Raw genomic sequence first — 12,500 nt, 5'->3', positions numbered from 1 at the left:
TTTTTTGTGGTAGCTAATGAAAACCTTCTTGGCCCTTCTTGCATACACTTTAATTTTTTTAAGGGCTAATGTGTATGGCAAACTTATAGAAAATTGGTCATGCAGAGATTGCATGTGATTTGTTTGCTGCATTATACTGCATGTAAGTAATTTTTGCATGTGTTTGATATGCATTTTCATTGAGTCATTATGAAACAGAATGACAAAATTCACTGCTTCCTGTTGCTAATTCCACCACAGAGAACCTATTCTTAGGAAAGTTGTAATCTGCATTCCTGTGAATGGTAGCTGTTTGAATATTTTTTCCAAATAAAGCATTTTGTGTATATGTAAATGCAAGTTACTTTTCTTCAAACTACAGATCCTGCACTGATATGATATACCATAATGTTTCCTTTGTTATTATATCAGGTTTTGTTTATAATTTCTGATAAATATGATTAGTTAAATTTTTTATCATGGAACTTTACGTTATGTTTAAATAATTGAATGATTATTGTTGGCTGTGTCTCCCTTTTCCTTTCTCTCTCCCTCTGTATTACTTTCTTCTTCTTCACTCTTCACCCTCTCCTTTCTTTCTCCTTGCCCTATTCCTTTTCCCTTTTCCCTTTGCCTTTTTCTTTTCCTTTTCCTTTTCCCATTGTCGTTTCCAATTGTCTTTCCCTTTGTGTTTCCCTTTACCTTTTCTTTTTGATTTTCCTTATCCATATTCTTTCCCTTATCCTTTTCCTTGGTCTCCTCCTCCCCCTCCTCTTCCTCTTCCTCTTCCTCTTCCTCTTCCACTTCATCTTCCTCTTCCTCTTCCTCCTCGTCCTCCTCCTACTTCCACATCTTCCTCCTCCTCCTCCTCTTCCTCTACCTCCTTTTCATCCTTCTCCTACTTCCCCATCTTCCTCTTCCTCCTCCTCCTCCCCTTCCTCTTCCTCCTCCTCCTCCCCTTCCTCCTCCTCCTCCTCTCCGTCTTCCTCCTCCTCTTCCTCTCTCTTCCCCCTCCTCCTCCTCTCTCTCTTCCCCCTCCTCCTCCTCTCTCTCTTCCCCCTCCTCCTCCTCTCTCTCTTCCCCCTCCTCCTCCTCTCCCTCTTCCCCCTCCTCTTCCTCCCCTTCCCCCTCCTCTTCTTTCCCTTCTTCCCCCTCCTCTTCTTTCCCTTCTTCCCTCTCCTCCTCTTCCCCTTCTTCCCCCTCCTCCTCCTCTCCCTCCTCCTCCTCCTCCCCCCTCTTCCATCCTCCCCCCTTCCTCCTCCCCCCCTTCTTTCTCCTCCTTCTCCTCCTCCCCTTCCTCCTCCTCCTCCCCTTCCTCCTCCTCCTCCTCCTCTTCCTCCTCCTCCTCCTCCTCTTCCTCCTCCTCCTCTCCCCTTCCTCCTCCTCCTCCCCTTCCTCCTCCTCCTCCCCTTCCTCCTCCTCCTCCTCCACCTCCTCCTCCACCTCCACCTCCTCCTCTTCCTCCTCCTCCTCCTCCTCCTCCTCCTCCTCCTCCTCCTCCTCCACCTCCACCTCCTGCTCCTATTTCTTCTCCTCCTCTGCCTTCAGTTTCTTCTCCTCCTGTTGATTTCCTGTTGAAACTAGAATATCTGTTATACAAACACTAGTTCTCAGTATGATTAATTATTGCTCAAACATATGGTGTACAGCAAACGAAGGTCAAAATCAGATAACTTTGCTGCCAGAGTAGCACTTGTTAACGTAAAGAAGTATGACCACATTATCCTACACATAAACAGTCTAAGTTGACTAAAAGTACAATATAAATGCAACTATGAGACTCGCATACTAATTCATAAAATGACCCAAGGTATTTATCAAAAATGGCTTTTAACACTTCCAACTGCAGGTAACACAACCTGTGTCCAAACAAGACAGGTTAACTCCCTCTATGTCAATAGTGGCACGACAGACACTAACACGTGGACCCATGATCTGGAACCAATTACCTTGTAATATAAGAAACATTCAGAAGTCAAAAACATTCAAAAAGAAATTAAAGAAATACCTCTTTAATTACCAATGACATCAGGTTTCAAACTATAAGAATAGACAAGATTTATATGTACTACCATTAATTCTATATTTAACTTCTATTTATATGTACTGTAATATCACTCTGTATGTAATAAAAATAAACATTGTAACAAATGGTATAGGTCTAAAGTATTTTGAATTTGAATACTATTTCTCCTCCTCCTCCTATTTTTCCTCTTCCTCCTATTTTTCCTCTTCCTCCTCCTATTTTTCCTCTTCCTCCTATTTTTCCTCTTCCTCCTCCTATTTTTCCTCTTCCTCCTCCTATTTTTCCTCTTCCTCCTCCTATTTTTCCCCTTCCTCCTCCTATTTTTCCTCTTCCTCCTCCTATTTTTCCTCTTCCTCCTCCTATTTTTCCTCTTCCTCCTCCTATTTTTCCTCTTCCTCCTCCTATTTTTCCTCTTCCTCCTCCTATTTTTCCTCTTCCTCCTCCTATTTTTCCTCTGCCTCCTCCTATTTTTCCTCTGCCTCCTCCTATTTTTCCTCTGCCTCCTATTGTTCCTCTTCCTCATCCTATTTTTCCTCTTCCTCATCCTATTTTTCCTCTTCCTTCTATTTTTCCTCCTCTTATTTTTCCTCTTCCTCGTATTTTTTCTCCTCTTATTTTTCCTCTTCCTCGTATTTTTCCTCTTCCTCCTATTTCTCCTCCTATTTCTCCTATTTCTCCTATTCCTCCTCTACCTCCATTTCCCATTCCTCCTCTACCTCCATTTCTCATTCCTCCTCTACCTCCATCTCCTATTCCTCCTCTATCTCCGTTTCCTATTCCTCCTCTACCTCGGTTTCCTATTCCTCCTCTACCTCGGTTTCCTATTCCTCCTCTACCTCGGTTTCCTATTCCTCCTCTACCTCGGTTTCCTATTCCTCCTCTACCTCGGTTTCCTATTCCTCCTCTACCTCGGTTTCCTATTCCTCCTCTACCTCGGTTTCCTATTCCTCCTCTACCTCGGTTTCCTATTCCTCCTCTACCTCGGTTTCCTATTCCTCCTCTACCTCGGTTTCCTATTCCTCCTCTACCTCGGTTTCCTATTCCTCCTCTACCTCGGTTTCCTATTCCTCCTCTACCTCGGTTTCCTATTCCTCCTCTACCTCGGTTTCCTATTCCTCCTCTACCTCGGTTTCCTATTCCTCCTCTACCTCGGTTTCCTATTCCTCCTCTACCTCGGTTTCCTATTCCTCCTCTACCTCGGTTTCCTATTCCTCCTCTACCTCGGTTTCCTATTCCTCCTCTACCTCGGTTTCCTATTCCTCCTCTACCTCGGTTTCCTATTCCTCCTCTACCTCGGTTTCCTATTCCTCCTCTACCTCGGTTTCCTATTCCTCCTCTACCTCGGTTTCCTATTCCTCCTCTACCTCGGTTTCCTATTCCTCCTCTACCTCGGTTTCCTATTCCTCCTCTACCTCGGTTTCCTATTCCTCCTCTACCTCGGTTTCCTATTCCTCCTCTACCTCGGTTTCCTATTCCTCCTCTACCTCGGTTTCCTATTCCTCCTCTACCTCGGTTTCCTATTCCTCCTCTACCTCGGTTTCCTATTCCTCCTCTACCTCGGTTTCCTATTCCTCCTCTACCTCGGTTTCCTATTCCTCCTCTACCTCGGTTTCCTATTCCTCCTCTACCTCGGTTTCCTATTCCTCCTCTACCTCGGTTTCCTATTCCTCCTCTACCTCGGTTTCCTATTCCTCCTCTACCTCCGTTTCCTATTCCTCCTCTACCTCCGTTTCCTATTCCTCCTCTACTTCCGTCTCGTATTCTTCCTCCTCCTATTCCTCCTCCACCTCTTATTTCTCCTCCTCCTATTCCTCCACTTCCTATTTCTCCTCCTCCTCCTCCTCCTCCTCCTATTTCTCTTATTTCTCATCTTCCTCCTTCTATTTCTCTTATTTCTCCTCTTCCTCCTTCTATTTTTCTTATTTCTCCTCTTCCTCCTCCTACTTCTCTTATTTCTCCTCTTCCTCGTCCTACTTCTCTTATTTCTCCTCTTCCTCCTCCTCCTCCTCCTCCTCCTCCTCCTCCTCCTCCTCCTCCTCCTCCTCCTCCTCCTCCTCCTCCTCCTCCTCCTCCTTCTCCTCCTCCTTCTCCTCCTCCTTCTCCTCCTCTTCGTCCTTCTCCTCCACCTCCTCTTCTTCTTCCTCCTCCTCCTCCTTCTCCTCCTCTTCCTCTTCCTCCTTCTCCTCCTTCTTCTCCTCCTCCTACTCCTCCTCCTCTTCCTTCTCCTCCTCCTTCTCCCCCTCTTCCTCCTCCTCCTTCTCCTCCTCCTTCTCCTCCTCCTCCTCCTCCTCCTCCTCCTCCTCCTCCTCCTCCTCCTCCTCCTCCTCCTCCTCCTCCTCCTCTTCCTCCTCCTCCTCCTCCTCCTCCTCCTCCTCCTCCTCCTCCTACTATTACTACTATCCCATTCTCCATATCTCCTCCCTCTCTATTATCTCCACTTGGTTTACCACTAGTACTTCCCATATCATGTGAGGGGAGATTGTTATCACAGCTTTTATCAGAACAGCTGTACGATACTGATTTTGCTGTTTGTTAAGCTCTCTAATAGTCTTTCTAAAATGTGAAGAAAAGTAGGTGTTTTGTTTTTGTTTTTTTCCAAATAATTTTACCTTATTTCCTCAAGAGGTTGAAGAGCTTTCTCCTAGTTGGGTATTTTGATACTATGGTAATTGTATGCTGTTCTATACTTGGTTTGATGTTAGATTCTGTCTCATCCTCAAAGGTGATTCATTGTTCAAATCTAATGCTGAAAGTGGAATCAAATTAATAAAATGATTTATCAGAAATATTGCTCTGTTAAAGATTGGGATTTAAAAGACAAATCATTCTCACTTTTGAAGCATTTGTTCTCCTTTGTATAAATACAGAGTAGTGGAAAGGATAAGATTGAAGGGACAAAGGTGGAAGGGAAAATAAGAGGAAGAATGTAATCAGATGAAGTAGAGGAAAGAGACAATTGGTATAGGAGGTGGATTAACCTGTTGCCATTGAGGACGGCAGGCGTGGATATACGTGACATGACACTTTTTGCTTTCGGATTGTTTATTATGATCCCACACAGATGGCTTCACAAGTGCGTAGTCATCAAGGCATCAGTTACTAGTCAATTACTTGATTTTTGGCAATCATATTGGATAAAATGAAGTTTCGTATGCTTCATGAATTTTTTTTCCTTTATGGTTTGGATTGCTGCTGTTTTGAATTTTTTTTTTATGGTTTTCAAGTTTATTTCTTGAATTCTTTTGTTTCTGAGTTTTTATTATTTGTTTATTTGGGTGTGTATTTCTTCTCAAATATGCATCTGATTATGCAACCTGATATTAGCTTGTGAATGCTAGCATTTCAGAAAGTAGATAAAGTTTGAAATATTGGCAGCAACCGTAGGGTAGATCAGTTACAAAGTAGATAAATGAAATGAATTATATACACATTCAGAAAAAGATGTAGACAAGCCAGTGCTCATTTGTTGTTGTCCTTTTTGTGCTTTCGGGTGGTGTCAAAAGAAAAATAGCATATGTATGTTTGTCTGTGTTTGTCTCTAGAATATTTCTCTTTTGTTATATGGGCATGTTGGGACATGGGAGTGGATCCCCCCCTAAAGTTGAATTTTTTTGGTCAGTTTATTTATGTTAAGAATCATTCTGTCTAAATGTGTTCAACATTCTATTTATGGATTTTGTATTGTGTGTAAATTAGCCTGTATATATTGTGACATTTTCAGTAATTTTTACACTCTGTATTTAGCTATGTTAAGTCGATGGGAAAGATAGAAAATTTCACACTAATTTATTATGAATTTGGTGTTGTTTTAATGCTATGGCACCAGAAATCTTGACTGGAGTTGATATTTTATTTGCATTAATTTTGATTTTTAGCTGCTTGAAAAGTACCTTGAGCATTTTTTTTTCTGGAGTTTTAAGATAATGATAGTGATTCTAAAAGTACTTTTCACAAACGTTTAAAAAATGATTTATCTTCTTTTAATTACTTTTAATTTTAAAGTACTTTTTATGAATACTGAAATTGCAACCATTAGCCCTATGGTGACAAGGACAGATTTGTTTGTGATGTAATATTACACAAGTCTAGACTTTGGAACTTAGCCTAAGCCATGAACAGCAGGCCCAACTGCTGCTAGTCATGATGCATTTATATGTCATAGGCTGGTACATCATGACAACTGTAGCCATCGCCATCACCAAGGAGTTAAAGGTTAGAAGAGACATTTTAGTCTCTTTTAACCTTTAAGGCTATTAATGAATTTGGGGGATACCAATTTCTTAGGTTCAGATGAGCCAAATAGCAACCCGTGCTGCTATTTACAGAACTCGAGAAGCAAGAATGACTGCATTACCTTTTTTTTTTTTTTTCCCAAAGAGCACATTCTCAACCTATTCAAACCCTCAGAATTGGAGCGGATGGCGCAGGTCTACAGCCAGCCACCCCCGGAGATCAAAGTCTCTGGTGCGGAGAGTAATGGTGGAACTCGCTATGGCTCAGTATCCTCGACCCTTGGCAGCCTCGGTGCTGGCACTGAATATAACCCCCTCAACGACTCCTCCAACTCTAATCCAGCAAGGGGTGTCTTTGCCCACACGATCACAGCTGACAGAATACGCAGAAGGCTCAAGTGAGTGGATTGGTCTTGGGTCATGTTTGTTACTGCTCTCTCTATCTATTTTATGTACTTTTTTATTTGCCTTTTTTTGTAGTAGATATTCTCTTGATCACTTTTTAAATTTGTCTTTGTTTGTTATTTCACATGTATTTTCTGTTAGTGTATATTTTAAAATTGAATTACAAGGGCCATATGAAGAAGGGAAGATGAGCAAAGATAAAAGAATGGAAGAGGAGGATGGTGTGAGTGGCAAGTAAAGACGGAAGAGAGGAAGCCTAGTAGTATATCCGTGAGTGGGACAAGAAGGATAATGAGTGACTGAGTAGATGAGTGAGTAAATAAGGACATGAATGTGGAAGTCAGTGAGAGAATAAGGAAATCAATGAACAAGTGATCAAGTAATAATTTTTCTAAACTTTCCAGATTCTTCTTCATGAACCCCATGGAGAAGTGGCATGCACGGCGTAGGTTTCCCTGGAAGTTGTTGCTGCAAGTGTTCAAGATTGTGGTAGTGACAGCACAGGTGAGGAACCCATATTGGGTGGAGAGAGAGCTCGTTAGGAACTGTGAAGGGATGGGGATAGGTGGCTGGTGGAAGCAGTCGTTCACAGATCTGCCATGAAGAGACTTTTTACTGTAGAGTTAAGCTGAATGATAAACAGATAAATGAATTTATGGATTGGTTGACCTGCATTGCAGATTTGTAGAAGAACATGTAGACCTTTTGACAAATTAAGCTTTGATATTGGATACACAGTAGCATATTTTTTTGGATGATTCACTCCACACTTATTGTTTAGTAAACAGGTTATTATAATGTAGACACACTTGTTGACATATAAACTCTCCAGCTAACCAGCTACCAATTAGACATTCCCAGTGTTAACCCTTATGAACTGGATGACATGACCATCATGTCATGAAAAAATTCAGCTAAAGGGGCTGGTAACGTGAACTTGCTGTCATGGCAAATTTGACTGTGGGCTGGGGTGATGCAAACTTATCATGAGGATTTCAGCTGAAGGCCAGGGTGACAGGAATGCCTTGCCACAAGTTCACAAAGTTCTTGGAGAGTGATTAGACTCAGTGGGCATTAGGAAGGGGCTTTTGTATTATCCCCATCAATAAATAAGGGTGGAATGTACTATGATTGAGGCATTACTTGATTTTTTTTATTATGTAGACAGCAAGGTGGTTGGACATGTACTTTTTCTGAGTGTTTGTTGTATAAAACTGGTTTAAAAGTAATTTTAAAATTATGTTTGATATTCTTAAGAAATGAGTAGCAAAGAGGTATGTTAAAAGAAAACTTTCCTCATCCTTCCCCCAGTTGTGCCTGTTTGCCCAGCAGCGGTACAACCATGTCAACTATTTGTGGGACACCAAGATCTCCTTCTCACATCTGTTCATCAAAGGGTGGGACACAACGCGTGAGATACAGGTGTATCCCCCTGCTGACGGCCCCCTAGCAGTCTATAAGAAGGCGTCATTCTTTGAATATTTGGATTATGCAGTTACGACGGTAAGAGTTGAATAAGAGTAATTATGTGTGTTACTGGCGATGGATGGAGTTGCAGGTGGTCGTGTGCAGGCAAATAAAAAACTGTGAAGATTGTGTTGCTTGTGAGATAATTATGAATGAAGTGAATGTAGAGTAAATTTTAGTTACTTCTGCTTATACAAAGAAATTGAAATCAAATTTTTGTTTTGTTTTGTTTTATTGACTTAATTACTTTTTGAATTACAGTATGCTCACATCAGAGAGACAGCTATTGGCACCTACACCTATGAACACAAAAATGGAACTGTTGTCCCTCCAGTTCTGTGTGTGTCGCACTACAAGAAAGGTGAAGCCTTTATTGACAACAACACATATATTCTGGATAATGATGTCACCCAGTGTGAGTAGCAGTGTTTGTGAAAAACATTTTTTGTAAAGTCTATTGTGTGCTGGTCCATGCTGAAGCAGTTATCCAGTTAATGGTCAAGCATGTAAGACCTCATCCCAGTGAATGGGACATTAACTCATGGTATAAAAGGTGTCACCTAATGTCTGTGATTGTTTGCCTTGACAGAATAACACAGTACCCATCACTAGTGTTGTAGTTACTCTTTATTTTTCTACCTCTCAGCATGCATAGAGATCCCACCCTCAGAGGCCAATGCGACTGACTGGTCCACAAAGGAGTTCATGGAGAAGAACAACTTCACCTTCAACTTCGACCTGCTCCTCAACACAGACTTCACTTTCCAGCTGCGTACCATCAAGCTCCGTGTCAATCTGCCCTTTGACACCCCAGAATGCTATAGGCTAACTGGCAAGGTGAGTCTATAGATTTCTCTGGCATTGGGATGGATAGGATGGGATGAAAGTTAAAGCTTGGGTGTTCTTTTTTTATTGTTTGTGTTTTGGAAGGGTTAGAAAATTTTTAGAAAGTATTAGTAGCAAAAGAATCTGTTCAATATTTAAGATGAAATTTACAAGATCATGATGATCTAAAAAAAAAATTTTTGGATAACGTGATAACCTATCGTATGGCAAAGTTCCGCTGCAAATTTCCATATAATAGAGGAGTTCTGACTTGTCTCTCCCCTCCCTCTTCCCTTAAATATATCTAAACATCATTTTCTGAAAGTGTATGATTCCGAAAGATATTTTAAAATATTGGAAAATCCTTCATAGTGAACCAGTATGCAGATGCAATATTTATTTGTTTATTTTGGAACATTATCATCTTAGCCTGATATACTTGTGTTAGTAGTGCAAAATGAGAAAGAATAATGAGACTTTTCTACTTAAATTGATTGTTATTTGTGAATGCTGATTGTTGATGTATTTATTTACAAACACACACATGTACAAACACACACATGTACAAACACACACACATGTACAAACACACACACATGTACAAACACACACACATGTACAAACACACACACATGTACAAACACACACACATGTACAAACACACACACATGTACAAACACACACACATGTACAAACACACACATGTACAAACACACACACATGTACAAACACACACACATGTACAAACACACACACATGTACAAACACACACACATGTACAAACACACACACATGTACAAACACACACACATGTACAAACACACACACATGTACAAACACACACACATGTACAAACACACACACATGTACAAACACACACACATGTACAAACACACACACATGTACAAACACACACACATGTACAAACACACACATACACAAACACAAACAAATACATAAAAGTACACATACATACACAAGGACACACACACAAGCACACACACATACACAAACATACATACATACACAAGTGCACATGCATACACAAGTGCACATGCATACACAAGTGCACATGCATACACAAGTGCACATGCATACACAAGTGCACATGCATATACAAGTGCACATGCATACACAAGTGCACATGCATACACAAGTGCACATGCATACACAAGTGCACATGCATATACAAGTGCACATGCATATACAAGTGCACATGCATATACAAGTGCACATGCATACACAAGTGCACATGCATATACAAGTGCACATGCATATACAAGTGCACATGCATACACAAGTGCACTTGCATATACAAGTGCACTTGCATATACAAGTGCACATGCATCCACAAGTGCACATGCATCCACAAGTGCACATGCATCCACAAGTGCACATGCATCCACAAGTGCACATGCATCCACAAGTGCACATGCATCCACAAGTGCACATGCATCCACAAGTGCACATGCATCCACAAGTGCACATGCATCCACAAGTGCACATGCATCCACAAGTGCACATGCATCCACAAGTGCACATGCATCCACAAGTGCACATGCATCCACAAGTGCACATGCATCCACAAGTGCACATGCATCCACAAGTGCACATGCATCCACAAGTGCACATGCATCCACAAGTGCACATGCATCCACAAGTGCACATGCATCCACAAGTGCACATGCATCCACAAGTGCACATGCATCCACAAGTGCACATGCATCCACAAGTGCACATGCATCCACAAGTGCACATGCATCCACAAGTGCACATGCATCCACAAGTGCACATGCATCCACAAGTGCACATGCATCCACAAGTGCACATGCATCCACAAGTGCACATGCATCCACAAGTGCACATGCATCCACAAGTGCACATGCATCCACAAGTGCACATGCATCCACAAGTGCACATGCATCCACAAGTGCACATGCATCCACAAGTGCACATGCATCCACAAGTGCACATGCATCCACAAGTGCACATGCATCCACAAGTGCACATGCATCCACAAGTGCACATGCATCCACAAGTGCACATGCATCCACAAGTGCACATGCATCCACAAGTGCACATGCATCCACAAGTGCACATGCATCCACAAGTGCACATGCATCCACAAGTGCACATGCATCCACAAGTGCACATGCATCCACAAGTGCACATGCATCCACAAGTGCACATGCATCCACAAGTGCACATGCATCCACAAGTGCACATGCATCCACAAGTGCACATGCATCCACAAGTGCACATGCATCCACAAGTGCACATGCATCCACAAGTGCACATGCATCCACAAGTGCACATGCATCCACAAGTGCACATGCATCCACAAGTGCACATGCATCCACAAGTGCACATGCATCCACAAGTGCACATGCATCCACAAGTGCACATGCATCCACAAGTGCACATGCATCCACAAGTGCACATGCATCCACAAGTGCACATGCATCCACAAGTGCACATGCATCCACAAGTGCACATGCATCCACAAGTGCACATGCATCCACAAGTGCACATGCATCCACAAGTGCACATGCATCCACAAGTGCACATGCATCCACAAGTGCACATGCATCCACAAGTGCACATGCATCCACAAGTGCACATGCATCCACAAGTGCACATGCATCCACAAGTGCACATGCATCCACAAGTGCACATGCATCCACAAGTGCACATGCATCCACAAGTGCACATGCATCCACAAGTGCACATGCATCCACAAGTGCACATGCATCCACAAGTGCACATGCATCCACAAGTGCACATGCATCCACAAGTGCACATGCATAGACACATACACATGCACACACAAGTTCATACATCTACACGTACACATACATGTCCATTTATGCATATACCCATATATACAAACAAGAAAAAAAAAATGAAAAGCTTGATCTTCGTACTACCACCCCTCAGGTCGTGTTCAACAACCACGATCACGACGGACAGATCCTGGTGGAGCTGGATGTGGGTGCGAAGGTCCTGGAATGCACTGGATCTGTTAATCTGGTTTCAGAGTCGAGAACACTGAAGGTGAGTTTTACTTTGTCGGTCATTAGTCATGGAGGAGGGAGTGTTTCTCTCCTGTTTTTTTATCTTTTATTTTAGTTTGATTTAAAAAAATTCTAGGCTTACTGTATTGTCCAGTAAATATGTATATTTTTCCTGTTTCTTATTTTGATGACTGTTTGAAATCAGCATACAGATGTGATTTTTTTTTTTTTTTTTTTTTTCATTTTGGTCTTCGCATTTTTATGCAATTTTCATTTGTACATAAAATTTATTTTTTTTATAGTTATATGCTTGTCTTATTAATCCGCTTATGATGGGTGTCACACATATTAGACACCCGGAAAAATAATCATTACCGGGCGTCCCGCCGATGCAACGCTAGATTGGAGCCTGCACTCTGATTTTGTCACCCATGGCAGGCAGTGCACGGGCAAGTTCCTGGACTCAATTTTGAAGCTGCCTGGAAAATGTTATTTTCAGCTTGAAAGTGTACCATCGCTAGTGGGTTAACATATCTACATTAGAACCCCATT

General features: G+C 41.9%; 1 protein-coding gene across 12 annotated transcripts in view; it reads left to right on the top strand.

Moving 5' to 3' along the window:
• LOC113817068 (mucolipin-3) overlaps nucleotides 1–12,500 on the top strand; it is a 39,932-nt gene that overhangs the window by 7,585 nt on the left and 19,847 nt on the right. For 11 of the 12 annotated variants that reach the window (XM_070127206.1, XM_070127205.1, XM_070127204.1 and 8 more), the window contains exons 2-7: nucleotides 6,413–6,635; nucleotides 7,047–7,146; nucleotides 7,954–8,145; nucleotides 8,371–8,524; nucleotides 8,756–8,946; nucleotides 11,872–11,988. In XM_070127206.1, the coding sequence (XP_069983307.1) occupies nucleotides 6,413–6,635; nucleotides 7,047–7,146; nucleotides 7,954–8,145; nucleotides 8,371–8,524; nucleotides 8,756–8,946; nucleotides 11,872–11,988 (977 nt within the window). Of the gene's footprint in view, nucleotides 1–4,461; nucleotides 4,576–6,412; nucleotides 6,636–7,046; nucleotides 7,147–7,953; nucleotides 8,146–8,370; nucleotides 8,525–8,755; nucleotides 8,947–11,871; nucleotides 11,989–12,500 lie in introns of those variants that run through there. The other variant, XM_070127208.1, reaches the window with a different exon arrangement.

This window comes from Penaeus vannamei, chromosome 11, assembly GCF_042767895.1.
Source record: "Penaeus vannamei isolate JL-2024 chromosome 11, ASM4276789v1, whole genome shotgun sequence".
NCBI lineage: Eukaryota > Metazoa > Arthropoda > Malacostraca > Decapoda > Penaeidae > Penaeus > Penaeus vannamei.
The sequence above is the reverse complement of the archived record's forward strand: the minus strand, read 5'-3'. Positions and strand labels throughout refer to the sequence as shown.